Below are 14,358 nucleotides of genomic sequence, written 5' to 3'. Positions count from 1 at the left end.
TCAAAACTGATTTTACAAACTTTGTTAACCCTTTAGGTGTTGCACAAGATTTAATGGAAAATAGAGATACAATTTCAAAATTTCACTTTTTTGGCAGATTTTCCATTTTAATATTTTTTTTTCCAGTTACAAAGCAAGGGTTAACAGCCAAACAAAACTCATTATTTATGGCCCTGATTCTGTAGTTTACAGAAACACCCCATATGTGGTCGTAAACCGCTGTATGGGCACACGGCATTGTGCAGAAGGAAAGGAATGCCATACGGTTTTTGGAAGGCAGATTTTGCTGGACTGGTTTTTTTGACACCATGTCCCATTTGAAGCCCCCCTGATGCACCCCAAGAGTAAAAACTCCAAAAAAGTGAACCCATTTTAGAAACTACGGGATAGGGTGGAAGTTTTGTTGGTACTAGTTTAGGGTACATATGATTTTTGGTTGCTCTATATTACACTTTTTGTGACGTAAGATGACAAAAAATGGCTTTTTTTTTGACGCGGCGATACCTAATGTGTATACTTTTTTGTTTTATTTATGTAAGTTTTAAACAATGATTTCATTTTTGAAACAAAAAAAAATCATGTTTTTGTGTTTCCATAGTCTAAGAGCCATAGTTTTTTCAGTTTTTGGGTGATTATCTCGGGTAGGGTATGATTTTTGCGGGATGAGATGACTGTTTGGTACTATTTTGGCGTACATGCGACTTTTTTGATCACTTTTATTACCTTTTTTGGGAAGTAAGGTGGGCAAAATTTCAATTTCCTCATAGTTTTTATTTTCTTATTTTTATGGCGTTCACCGTGCGGGGGAAGTAACATGACCGTTTTATAGATCAGGTCGTTACAGACGCGGCGATACCTAATATGTGTAGTGTATTTTTTTTTTGTCATTTTTATTGACCCAGACCCACTTGGTTCTTGAAGATCCAGTGGGTCTGATGTCTGTATAATACAGTACAGTACACTATATAGTGTATTGTACTGTATTTTACTTACACTTTGTCTGAACAGATCTATGCCTTTAGCACAGATCTGTTCAGCACCATGCCTGAGAAGGCGTCTTGTTGCCATGGGAACCTTCCCCGTCTGCCACAACTGAGCAGACGGGGACTCCCTCCCTCTGTGACCCCATCCTGTCTGGGGGCTGCAAAGGCACAGCAGACCCACGATGGGAGAGGGAGGAAGCTCCCTGACTGTTAACCCTTTCCATACCGCGGTCCGTACGGGCCGCGGTATGGAAAGGGTTAAACGGCTGACATCACAGCACAGATGTCAGCTGTTTATACCAGAGTGTATGACCCCCCCCCGGGCGTTGTGACAGGATGCCCGCTGAATGATTTCAGCGGGCATTCTGTTCCGATTAACCCCCGCAGCGTCGCAATCTCGTTTTTAAACTCATGCCGGGAAACATGCCGCAAGGTACGTCATGCGTCCCTAAGGGGTTAAAATAAGAAAATATATATATCTAATACGGCGAATGGCATAACGGAAAAAAGGCAGATGTGCCGATTTTTTCATTGCTTCTTACCCAAAAAAAAAGTGATCAAAAAGTAATGCGTAATCCAAAATGGTATCAATTAAAAGTACAGATTGTTCCGCCAAAAATTATATCCGTAGATATAAGTATAAAAAAGTTATGGGGGTCAGAATATGGTGATGTAAAAAATAATAATTTCTCAAAGTTTAAATTTATTTTTACACTATTTAGACATAAAAAAAACTATACATATGGGGTATCGTAATCGTACTGACCCAGAGAATGAAGGGCATGGGTTTGTTTTGCCGTTCACAAAACGCTGTGGGAACAAAACCCGTAAAACAGTGGAGGGATTGTTGTTGTTTTTTTACCGCTTCCCACACCATTTTATGCCATAATTAATGGTGGCATTAGAAAGAACAACTTGTCCCGCAAAAAATAAGCCCTCATACAGCGATGTGACCGGAAATACACTGCTCAAAAAAATAAAGGGAACGCAAAAATAACACATCCTAGATCTGAGTTAATTAAATATTCTTCTGAAATACTTTGTTCTTTACATAGCTGAATGTACTTACATCAAAATCACACAAAAATAAAAAAATGGAAATCAAATTTTTCAACCCATGGAGGTCTGGATTTGGAGTCACACTCAAAATTAAAGTGGAAAAACACACTACAGGCTGATCCAACTTTGATGTAAATGAGGCTCAGTAGTGTGTGTGGCCTCCATGTGCCTGTATGACCTCCCTACAACGCCTGTGCATGCTCCTGATGAGGTGGCGGACGGTCTCCTGAGGCATCTCCTCCCAGACCTGGACTAAAGCATCTGCCAACTCCTGGACAGTCTGTGGTGCAACGTGACGTTGGTGGATAGAGCGAGACATGATGTCCCAGATGTGCTCAATTGGATTCAGGTCTGGGGAACGGGCGGGCCAGTCCATAGCATCAATGCCTTCGTCTTGCAGGAACTGCTGACACACTCCAGCCACATGAGGTCTAGCATTGTCTTGGATTAGGAGGAACCCAGGGCCAACCGCACCAGCATATGGTCTCACAAGGGGTCTGAGGATCTCATCTCGGTACCTAATGGCAGTCAGGCTACCTCTGGCGAGCACATGGAGGGCTGTGCGGCCCTCCAAAGAAACGCCACCCCACACCATTACTGACCCAATGCCAAACCAGTCATGCTGGAGGATGTTGCAGGCAGCAGAACGTTCTCCACGGCGTCTCCAGACTCTGTCACGTCTGTCACATGTGCTCAGTGTGAACCTGCTTTCATCTGTGAAGAGCACAGGGCGCCAGTGGCAAATTTGCCAATCTTGGTGTTATCTGGCAAACGTCCTGCGCGGTGTTGGGCTGTAAGCACAACCCCCACCTGTGGACGTCGGGCCCTCATATCACCCTCATGGAGTCTGTTTCTGACCGTTTGAGCAGACACATGCACATTTGTGGCCTGCTGGAGGTCATTTTGCAGGGCTCTGGCAGTGCTCCTCCTGTTCCTCCTTGCACAAAGGCGGAGGTAGCGGTCCTGCTGCTGGGTTGTTGCCCTCCTACGGCCTCCTCCACGTCTCCTGATGTACTGGCCTGTCTCCTGGTAGCGCCTCCATGCTCTGGACACTACGCTGACAGACACAGCAAACCTTCTTGCCACAGCTCGCATTGATGTGCTATCCTGGATAAGCTGCACTACCTGAGCCACTTGTGTGGGTTGTAGACTCCATCTCATGCTACCACTAGAGTGAAAGCACCGCCAGCATTCAAAAGTGACCAAAACATCAGCCAGGAAGCATAGGAACTGAGAAGTGGTCTGTGGTCACCACCTGCAGAACCACTCCTTTATTGGGGGTGTCTTGCTAATTGCCTATAATTTCCACCTGTTGTCTATCCCATTTGCACAACAGCATGTGAAATTGATTGTCACTCAGTGCTGCTTCCTAAGTGGACAGTTTGATTTCACAGAAGTGCGATTGACTTGGAGTTACATTGTGTTGTTTAAGTGTTCCCTTTATTTTTTTGCGCAGTGTATATAAAAAAAGTTATGGCTCAAGGAAGATAGGGAGGAGAAATGAAAATGAAAAACGAAAATGAAAAACCTCCGGTATCCAAAGGGTTAAAGGGCTACAGCGTGGAAAGAAAAATGTCTAAAATACAATGGGGGGACCTGGCTTAGTTGCCCATAGCAACTAATCAGGTTCTGCCTTTTATTTTCAAAAGTGTTGAAAAATAAAAGGTGGAATCTGATTGGTTGCTATGGGCAACCAAACCAATTATTTTTTATTTACACCACTTCTGATAACACCCCCCCCCCATCTTTGTGTACAGAGGTATGGTCCACAGTGTAACTGCTAGAAGAGGTGCCTGGAATATACCACTGTCCATAAACAGGAGGGGGGAGGAGCACTACACTAAGGCCTCTTGCACGCAACTTTTTATTTTTCTGTTTATGGAACCATTCATTTCAATGGATCTGTAAATAGAACGGAAGGTACTCCGTATGCCTTGCCTTTCCGTTTAAAGATAGAACATGTCCGCATAACAGACAAGGATAGGACTGTTCTATCAGGGGCCGGCTGTTCCGTTCTGCAAAAGAACAGAATCCACACGGACGTCATATGTATTTTTTGTGGACCGCAAAATACTGAAAAAAGCCATACGGTCGTGTGCAAGAGGCCTAAAACTGTGGAGTGCAGGGCCGATGATGCTGCAGATTTATAGACACAGTAGAGTTTGTCATTTGGTGCAATGTGTGTTTTGCATAGATTAATGGAAACTGATTCCTGAATGATTATTCTGCATTGAACCTAAGAAAGCAGGGAGCCCGTGCTCCATCACCCAGCTTTCCCAGTAGCTGATGTACTGACAGGAGGAGACAGAGCAGCTTTTATAGGAGAAGTATCGCAGTGGCCAAATTAATTTCCATTCACTTTGCATGATTTCACACTCGGCTGCGCCTCCGCCAGGTGCGTCTTCTACGAATCAGGTGTCAGCGGGGGTTTCTCCAGCGCCAGGAGGAGCCTCTCGTATGGGATTGCAGATTCCTGGAAAACGTCAGGCAATTTATCAAAGTGAAGCCTCATGCACATGTCCGTGAAACACGGACCGTGTGATACCAGCCATTTCTTCTGCGTGCAGGAGCGCACGGCGTCATTGGTTGCTATGACGCCGTGCGCTTCCTGCTGCTGCCGCAGTACAGTAATAAACTGGTATAGATCATAGAAATCCAGGCCGGTATCACACGGACGTGTGCATGAGGCTTAACAGGTGTGCAGCCTGGAGCCCAGGTGTGCAGCCTGGGGGGGGGGGGGGGGGGGGGGGGTCATCATACATTCAGCTGGAGCGGTTACTGGTCCCGGTGCGGCAGTAGAGCACATTGCCAAGGGCACCGACACCAGTCTGATCTCCTCCTGCATGAGGGCACCATTTCATACATCGTCCTGGCACAAGTGTCACCGTCCGGCGTCTTCATCCTGTGGCGGATCACCGACGCGAGGCATGCCGCGGCCTCCACCGGATCCAACCAGCACTTGGCTGATAACAGTGAACAGCGACAGGCGGTGACTTTTCCATTTATTTTTTAAATAAATACACTTTACAGAAAAGAAATGATTTCTGATTCGTGATTCACAGTAAACAAACATCAGACGAGAATTCTGGGGAGTCCAGAGATGATGAGTCACATTACATGATGCGGACGAGGGTGGGGATACCGCTGACCGATCCTCTGAAGACGCACAGAAATAACATCTCTCCCGCTTCCCAAAATGCCACAGGATCCCCACCGATAGGAATTCATTTGATCTCTACCCTCTGGCACCGGGCGCAGACTGCCGGACCTCCCCGCGCTGCTGCACCCCAAAAGTACACGATTGAAAAGAAACAAAAATACACATTTCCTATGGAATATATTACAATTCTGCCATAAAAATACTTTGCTGCACAAAATCCTCTCCCCCCTGATGATCCTGTGCAAAAAAAACTCAAAAACAAGACACATTAAAAAGAAAGGAAACATTTTTTGCCGAGGGAAGGGGCACAGTCCAGCGTAGTTTTTTGGTTACATTTTTTTCCTTTTTCTATAAAACTATTCTGTTAAGAGCTCTGTTGTTTACAAAAGAAAAAATGTCCGTCATGGAGTCTGTGGGAACAGAGGGGGAAGAGTCGCCGGAGCACAGGGAGGAGGCCTTTATTACAACCTGACAAACCTCACAGCGAAACGCAGCTCCGCTCTTCTGTCTCCAGGAGGGAAGGACCCTGCAGCCCCTCACTCATTCAATGCTAGGATAATGTCGTCTTCAAGATCAGAGTTGTCTGAGCTGTCAGCTGTGGACGGAAGCAGAGTCAGGAGATAAGCGGTGACATCACTGAGAATGCAGCCTATCCATTCACTAGAGATCAGCGATGACATCACTGAGAATGCAGTCTATCCATTCACTAGAGATCAGCGGTGGCATCACTGAGAATGCCGTCTATCCATTCACTAGAGATCAGCGGTGGCATCACTGAGAATGCCGCCTATCTATTCACTAGAGATCAGCGATGACATCACTGTGAATACTGCCTATCCATTCACTAGAGATAAGCGGTGACATCACTGAGAATGCCGCCTATCTATTCACTAGAGATCAGCGATGACATCACTGTGAATGCTGCCTATCCATTCACTAGAGATCAGCGGTGACATCACTGAGAATGCCGCCTGTCCATTCACTAGAGATCAGCGATGACATCACTGAGAATGCAGCCTATCCATTCACTAGAGATCAGCGGTGACATCACTGAGAATGCCGCCTATCCCTTCACTAGAGATCAGCGGTGGCATCACTGAGAATGCCGCCTATCTATTCACTAGAGATAAGCGGTGACATCACTGAGAATGCAGCCTATCCACTCAGTAGAGATCAGCGGTGACATCGCTGTGAATGCTGCCTATCCATTCAGTAGAGATCAGCGGTGACATCACTGAGAATGCAGCCTATCTATTCACTAGAGATAAGCGGTGACATCACTGAGAATGCAGCCTATCCATTCACTAGAGATCAGCGATGACATCACTGAGAATGCAGCCTATCCCTTCACTAGAGATCAGCGGTGACATCACTGAGAATGCAGCCTATCCCTTCACTAGAGATCAGCGGTGGCATCACTGAGAATGCCGCCTATCTATTCACTAGCACATCTCGGCCTCACATATGTAACGGACACAGAACCTTCTCTACTCACAGTCTCCCAGTATCATCTCCACTTCTTGGTCAATGTCAGAGTCTTCATCATGACCATCATCATTTCCATCATCTTCATCTTCCAGCAAATTTGCAAGTTCCTCATCATCAGAAGGTGAGAAGTCGTTCTCGCCATCCTCTCCTGCCTGCTCCCCTGCATCATCCTCTTCCTCCAGCTCAGCGGTCAGCAGGGGTCCAAGGTCATCAGAGTCATCATCGTCGTCATCATCATCATCTTCCTCATCCTCTTGTTCTTCCTCTTCCTGAAAGTCAAGTGCTGGGAATTACAATCCTCTATAGAGAAAAACTGAAAACTCACCTTTAAATCACCAACCGTCCAATGTGACAAAACCCGACCTCCCCTAGAGAAGATCCAAGGCGGAAATGTTGCCTCACCTGAACCTCCTCCTCGTCCTCATCTTCTGCCAGCCGCTCCCGCCCGACCTCATACAGCCGGCAGACGGTGTCCATGTTCAGAGAATCCATCGCTCCTTGGTTCTAGAAGAATAAGAGACGTGCATCATCTCCTGCTCAAATGTTCTGGTGCTTACCCTCCCCATTCAGTAAAAGCATAGGCTGCATCCCCACCACCATCATTGGTTCCTTGGGTCGCCATTTATTGCATTTTCCTGCTGTAGTCCAAATGTTTGTTGTGCCCCCCATACATGGCCTAAGTAGACCCCCCTTCCCCCCAGAACTGCTTGCTGAACATTGGCCTTGATAAGTGTGGCAGTCGCCAAAAATACATTGGCTTCCACTGGAATATGGAGGCGTCGCTGCAGCCCCCCCTCCCCACAGTCAGGGGCGTTGATGAAAGGTCCAGGGCCGACCTGCTGCTCTCCTCGTGGACACACAGCTGTGGGAATCCATGTTGTAGTTCATGCCGTGTGGTTTCCCCAGGCACAGATCTAACTTGCTCACTGGTGCCACATTTCACTGAAGAATCTGCAGCAGGTTGCCACGTGCCCATTAGCCTCATTTGTGGCTAAACCCACATGTGGATCCACGGCATGGGAAAAGATGGATGTCTCCCCACAGTCCAAACCATCCCCCACATACCTCGATGACAGCCAGGTAGCAGTCTTTGGTGTCCGTGCACAGGTCGAATATGTTCCGCTTCACATCAATGGTGGCTGCAGAGTAATTACAACACGCAGTCATTACACACAACAGGACGCGGCTTACAGATGGGATCTGAAGGGTTACATTTTGTTACTGATTTGCTAACATACAGCCGTACTAGAGATGAGCAAACTTCATATTTTGAAATTTGTGTTCGGGTTGCGGTATATGCTGAATTGCGCTATGGATTCCGTTACCACGGACCATTTGCAGCCCATAGACTTTTATCTATCATGAGGGAATGAATGCCAGAATGCCCGTCATGGAATTGAGTCATGGTCCGTGGTTACGGAATCCATAACGCAATTCAGCATATACCACAACCCGAACTTTATCCCTAAGCCGTACATTGCGTTTCTGTCCTCACAGTTTGACACTGCTGTAATATACACACACACACCTTTCTGGTCGTCATGGGAACACATGCGGTGTAACTGCGCACGATACACAAGGAGGCTCATCTGTCGCTGCAGACCGTGAGAATATGTATTAGGGGCTATAGAAGCTCAGAGGTAGAAGAACCCCATGGAGGGGCAGATAAAAGTCACCTAGGCACTAATTAAAGAGCCGCGCTCCTGCAGGTTACTGGGTAGTCTTTATATGGACTGAGGTTTAGGTCCTGATTATTGCTGAGAGACCCTCTCAGGACCCCCTGGGACTGCCCAACAGTCCGTACATTACCCCGTAGTTCAGCTTCTGGGTGCAGCTTGTGGGAATGCTTTTGAAGTCTTTAGTCGCAGATTTAATTTTGGAAATTCACACCTGGTTCATCCAACACTTACCGATGGGTTTGTAATCGGTGGCATTAAATGTACGGAAAGAGGAACCAAACGGACTCTTCATCCTCTCCTCCAGGAGGTCGTCCTCCTCATCAGCCTGTAGCATGGCTGCCAGAAGACAGAGGAGATTGTCATCATTATTGTAAGACAGAATGAGAAGCAGACGGGGCACTGTGCGCAGGACACTGACCTCCATACATCACCGTCCCCGTGTTATTGAAGACCACGCGGCACTGGTCCAGGTCCGGCACCGTGTGGAGAAGGTGGAAGGTCCGCAGGTCCCACTGAGCGGACGGTTAGGGAAAAACTCAGAAGATTTAAAAAACGTAAAGAGAACCTAATCACTGTGTGTGGATAATTGTGCAAGTTTCTACCAGACTGCGTCTACAATTCATTACAAATATTAAAGAGGCCCTTTCACCGATTCTTACCCTATGAACTAAGTATACAGACATGTGGAGCGGCGCCCGGGGATCTCTCTGCACTTACTATTATCCCCGGGCGCCGCTCCGTTCTCCCGCTATGTCCTCCGGTATCTCCGTTCCCTAAGTTATGGTAGGCGGAGTCTGCCCTAGCGCTGGCCAATCGCATTGCAGAGCTCACAGCCTGGGACAAAATAACCTCCCAGGCTGTGAGCTCTGCGCTGCGATTGGCCAGCGCTAGGGCAGACTCCGCCTACCATAACTTAGGGACTGGTATCTCCGCCTACTATAACTTAGTGAGCGGAGATACCGGAGGGCATAGCAGGAGAACGGAGCAGCGCCCGGGGATAATAGTAAGTGCAGTGAGATCCCCGGGCGCCGCTCTACATGTCTGTATAGTTAGTTCATAGGGTAAGAATCGGTGAAAGGTCCTCTTTAACATCTCTGTTTGCGGTCAGTGAAAAAAAAGGTCATTGCTTACACCCAGAGTATGAAAGCCAAGCATGACCGAATACCAATGACAGCTGACATGGTGACAATAGCATCCAATCCTCTAAGTGTAGAACAACAGAACAAGTTACAGAACAAGTGAAGTAAAACTTTCATGAGTAAGTTAGAGTCTTACAACTAATTCAGGGCGTGAAGTGCAAAAATGAAGATTTCTGGCAGAAAACTAGCAGTTTTCTGAAAAAACCAGGGCCGACCGCAGAATAAAGCGGCACTGCCCTCCATCCATTACTGCTTTTATGCATGCAGATCGGTAATGACCCCGAGCTATGACAGAGGATACAATCTCAGTGTTGACGATGACCTCCAGGCCGTTCGGATGGAAAACTCCACTGATGTTCATGTTGAATTTGTCAAACTTATGAATAGCTTGAGTGGAGCGCACATCCCACAGGACCCCATCGTTCAGCACCAGGTCATCCGTGGGGTTGAAGGTGGCACAGTTACGCTTGTAGTTATTAGCCAGATCGGGGTTGTATAAAGTCAGCAACTTCTGTCCTGTCTGGATGTCATAAATCTGCAAGATGACGAGAGGGAGGTGGATTACATATATGAAAAAGTCCCCAACATCAGTGGCCCTCACTGACAGTCACATCCGGGAGGGACGTTGATGGGAATATCACTTTAGTTTCCATTTCTCTACACATACGCCTGATCATTGTATGATGTCAAGTTTTGCAACTTTATGCTTCAATTACTCAACATTTTCAAAATCTCTACTTCTTCACACAGCTGAGGATTTGTTCCAATAGTATCCAGTCTAGACAATCCCCTGTGAGCTAAACAGGCTGATTACATTTACCTATCAGGACAGGAGAGATTGTTTTCTGCTGCTGATCACCGGCACTAGCTGTGTACACATTGGTCACCAGTGAATGGTGCTGACCGGGCCCTGGTGCTGCTATTCTATGACAACAACTCACATGGGCGATGTCTTCCTTCGTGCCGATGACACGGTCCTGGGACAGCTTGCTGAACTCCACATAATGATCCTCTGTAAATGAATGCCTGGAAATACATGAAAAGACAAGTGAGTGGGAAGCAATACCAGGAGCAGAGAGACCTCCTCCGTCTACCTCCACTCACTTCATATCAAAGACCGACTTCATGCCCCATAACGCAGACAGCGGCTGACTCCAAGTGGCTGCAGTCAGAAGAAGCGATCCATCCTGTGGAAACAGACACATGCTGTGACCAGGGCTGCAAGCACAGACCTGGCAAATGAAGGCCCAATGGACATCTGGAAAGGAGACCTAGGGAGGAGGACATACTGGAGTAAGTACTTACCCGTGACGGCTCCAGATGCGTTATGGCAGAGTTGTGGCAATTATAACTGGCTTCTTCCTGACCGCTGAACACATTATACAGCTTGAGTTGCCCTGTGCAGGTGCCCAACATCAGGAAACGTTCTCGAGCTGAAAACGCACAACAGGTAAACCCACTTTCATCCTCATTGGCCTCTTTGAAAACAGAGATTGGACGGAACCTGGAAGAAGAGGACATTCAGAGTGAACACAGTTCATGGTCATCATGTGTAACTGCAGTTCACTGTTCTCATATGGATCTCACCTGCCGAATATAAGGTGTCGGTCGAAGCAGCCTCCATCCGCACCCCCATATTTTGGAAAGGCGGCACGGCGGGTCAGTCGTGAAGTGCAATTGGTGGGTGCTTGTCTGCGTTGCTTAGGCTCTGGACATTGATGGGGAGTAAAAAGGGAAAAGGGTGGGCAAATGGCGACTGGGTTCTTACACCGAGCGTGCTGCTCCCGTAAGTATTCGGTCATGATACTGTCCAGAGTGGGAGGGGAAGGCACAAGCCGGTCCAGCTGTTTTCTGAATGCAGGGCTCTGGCTGTAGGCGCCATGGTCAGACTTTTGTCTCAGAACACGTGATCTCTTTCCATTGCAGGGTGACTGGCGTTCTCTCACAAAACTAATACGACCAATTAGAGGGGAACCTGTAGAGGCAGGGACAGGCGATGACAACTGAGGGGGAAGCTGGCTGCGAGAAGGAGGGTGAGGGCACATAGAGCTGGAAGACAAGCGGGCAGGGATACGTGGTGTCCGTGGTAGGGTAACAGGTGAAGCGGTAGCAGGCGGCTGAGTGGTGGCTGCTGGCAGGAAGGACGAGGAGTGCGACGCGGCAGTCATAGGTAGGTCTGCCTCTCGAGTCAAAGCTGTTGCCGTTTCCTGGAGCCCCTTGGAAATGAGATGATTGCGAATTAACAGCAGAAGCTCCTTCTCTGGGAAGGAGATACGAGACTGCGCCACAACATCTGCTTTCTGAAGTCGTGCCAGCGATACGTCACTGCCCATCAGCAGGGGCTTCCCGGACACTCTTTCGATGAGCTCTGCTGCAAACTTGCAGAAACGGACATGTTCACTGCGCTTATCCTGGAGGATTGGCTCCTTCATTAGTTGCTGGATTTGACCACTGCTGAATAAGGGAAGCTTGCTGATGATTTGCCTGACAGAACTGCTACGGCTGAGACCAACCAGTGCTTTGCAGGCCAGAGCCCGGATCTGGTCAGCATCTGTTATGGGCATCCTCACCGACAGCAGCGAGAGAAGCACCTTGATGCCATTATTAGACTGAACCACATTCCACATCTTGGTCAATGTCGGCTCCCCGCTCCCCCCATGTCCATGGGGCTGTAAACTTTGAGAGATGGGTGTACGCCTCCGTGGGGTTCCAGAGACATATTTGGCAATGCAGGAGATGCGGGTTTCGGGGGGGCATACACAGTTGATGATTATCTGTAATGCTGATTTCTGTATCTCTGCATCATGGGTGAAAAATTCCCCCTCAGCCACACCCAGGACTATGCTCATCCCTGAGGAAAGAGAAAGACGGTGAAGCGGAGGAGAAGACATTTTCCTAAGGCTTTATGCGCACCACCATCTTTTGCCGATAGTACACTGACCCATTCATTTCTATAAGGCTATACACACATCTATACATATTCTTTGTGGATCCATGTCACAGTGCCACAAATTATAGAACATGTCCTATTGTAGATAAGAATAGCTGTTTCTATTAGCGGGAGTTAGAAAAGCACAGAATGCACATGGAAGGTGCGAATACATTGTCTGCAGGCCAATATATGGACAAGGCCATCTGCATGAAGCCTAAAGGTGAATCCATCTGACTGATTTGCGCAGGTGAAATCTGCAGATTACAATATCAAGTGGATGACATTTGCAGATTTGTCATGGATATTCACAATGAATTCCACATGTAACCCACGCCAATTAGACAATGGATTGTGACGAGATCCACAGTGGAAATATCCTGCCATCTTACCCTAATCACATGACAATCCATCACTGTGACATCTAGTGTCTCTTCTTACCTACAGTGGAGACCGTGGAACCTGCATCATCCAAAACATCCACCTGTTCTGCCAACTGCAGCTGAATTTTTGGCACCACAGTGAGAATGGCGAGGACATCCAGAGCGTAGCGGACCGTGTCATTTCTGTGAGGAGTGAATGAGATGTTCAAGTCATTACAAACCATATACGCTCTGTTATCAGTGACTTAAGGCTTCTCAGCCAATCTGACCAATCACTGACTCCAGATATTGAAGGTCATGTAGTGCAAAGGGGGCTGAGCTCCAGAAATGGACACAACCACAAGTAAGTTCATACATAAAGCATTAGCGGGTGCCCCAGCTCCTTTATTTAAATAACTGATACCGGTTCCAGAGGTCAGACATCCAAGATCAACCACTGAGAGCCAATCCTAGTGCAGACCGTGTCCTTCTCACATACCTTGCGTAATAGGTCTTCCAGCTGCAGGCGATTGAGATGAGCTGAAGAAGCAGCTGCACACAGGACAGTTTAAGGAAAACCTCTGCAGGTTCCCAGTACAGCTGAGAAGGGCCGAATGCAATCAGGTACTCCATCATCTCCACAATCTGCTCTCGGATGTAAGTACAGGACTAATGGAAAGCAGAGGACTTTATAATGGTAACCAAACAAGTTCAGAGAGCAGAGACTACAAGAAACAGCTGCAAACAGGATTACTGCAGTGACAACCTGCTCACCTTGTAAGGTGGGGGAGGGTGGATCGGCAGGCCTCCTTCTGTGCGCTGCAAGGATTGCTTGACTTGTTCCACCTTAATGGAGAGATGAGCTTCAAAGTATCTGCGCAAGGCCATGCACGTGTGTTTTCCTGTTTGCCGACTTGCAAAAATCTCATCATCACTCAACAGAGCCCCCTGGTCTTCTAGGTTCAGGATCTCCAAAGTACTGATCTGTGCAGAGAAAATAAAGGATACATAATGAGCGGTCCTGCTTTCTCCAACAAAGTCCTATGCCCACACTGTGCCCCCCCTCCTTGCATCACACAGAGCCCTCTTCTCATTATCAATTTATTTAACAGACACGGCAATTACTTGCGTCTCCAGCAGGTGTCCCTCTACCAGAGACGGAAGAGGCCTCTGTGTGGACAGAAGTTTCTCAGTGAAGATCTGGCAGGTACCAACAACAGATCATAACCGCCCCACAGATACCTAGCACACCGGGTCCCCCTCCCTGCCCTCTCTTACTAGATTAACCAGCCGCCGCAGTCCATCTTGGTTGTCAAACAGCTCCAGAACAGCTCGGAAAGAGAAGCAGATGGAGAAAAACATGGTGGCATGACAGCAGCCTGATGCATGGGAGCACTCCATGAGCCACAGTGTGTAGTTTACCACATCTGCCAGCACCTTGTGAGGATGCATGCAGACCTAGGAGAAGAGCAAAGATCGTGAGGATCCTGTCTGACGGGATATCACCACCAAACAGTGTGAAGACTAGGGAGACACACAGCACATTACTCCCTGATACT

The 14,358-nt window shown here is 47.7% G+C and overlaps 1 protein-coding gene across 3 annotated transcripts in view; it reads right to left on the bottom strand.

Annotated features, from left to right (window-relative positions):
• Positions 1 to 5,030: 5,030 nt before the first annotated feature.
• DCAF1 (DDB1 and CUL4 associated factor 1) overlaps positions 5,031 to 14,358 on the bottom strand; it is a 39,300-nt gene continuing 29,972 nt past the window's right edge. For all 3 annotated transcript variants that reach the window (XM_040408539.1, XM_040408541.1, XM_040408540.1), the window contains exons 10-24: positions 14,078 to 14,257; positions 13,574 to 13,783; positions 13,299 to 13,468; positions 12,879 to 13,003; positions 11,096 to 12,359; positions 10,814 to 11,012; positions 10,613 to 10,695; positions 10,450 to 10,534; positions 9,810 to 10,043; positions 8,788 to 8,881; positions 8,601 to 8,705; positions 7,756 to 7,829; positions 7,093 to 7,194; positions 6,698 to 6,959; positions 5,031 to 5,797 (exon numbers count right to left, since the gene is read on the bottom strand). In XM_040408539.1, coding sequence (XP_040264473.1) covers positions 5,739 to 5,797; positions 6,698 to 6,959; positions 7,093 to 7,194; positions 7,756 to 7,829; positions 8,601 to 8,705; positions 8,788 to 8,881; positions 9,810 to 10,043; positions 10,450 to 10,534; positions 10,613 to 10,695; positions 10,814 to 11,012; positions 11,096 to 12,359; positions 12,879 to 13,003; positions 13,299 to 13,468; positions 13,574 to 13,783; positions 14,078 to 14,257 — 3,246 coding nt within the window. In that variant the 3' untranslated portion in view covers positions 5,031 to 5,738. The remainder of the gene's footprint in view (positions 5,798 to 6,697; positions 6,960 to 7,092; positions 7,195 to 7,755; positions 7,830 to 8,600; positions 8,706 to 8,787; positions 8,882 to 9,809; positions 10,044 to 10,449; positions 10,535 to 10,612; positions 10,696 to 10,813; positions 11,013 to 11,095; positions 12,360 to 12,878; positions 13,004 to 13,298; positions 13,469 to 13,573; positions 13,784 to 14,077; positions 14,258 to 14,358) is intronic.

This window comes from Bufo bufo, chromosome 9 (assembly GCF_905171765.1).
Source record: "Bufo bufo chromosome 9, aBufBuf1.1, whole genome shotgun sequence".
In the NCBI taxonomy this organism is placed as follows: Eukaryota; Metazoa; Chordata; class Amphibia; order Anura; family Bufonidae; genus Bufo; species Bufo bufo.
The sequence above is the reverse complement of the archived record's forward strand: the minus strand, read 5'-3'. Positions and strand labels throughout refer to the sequence as shown.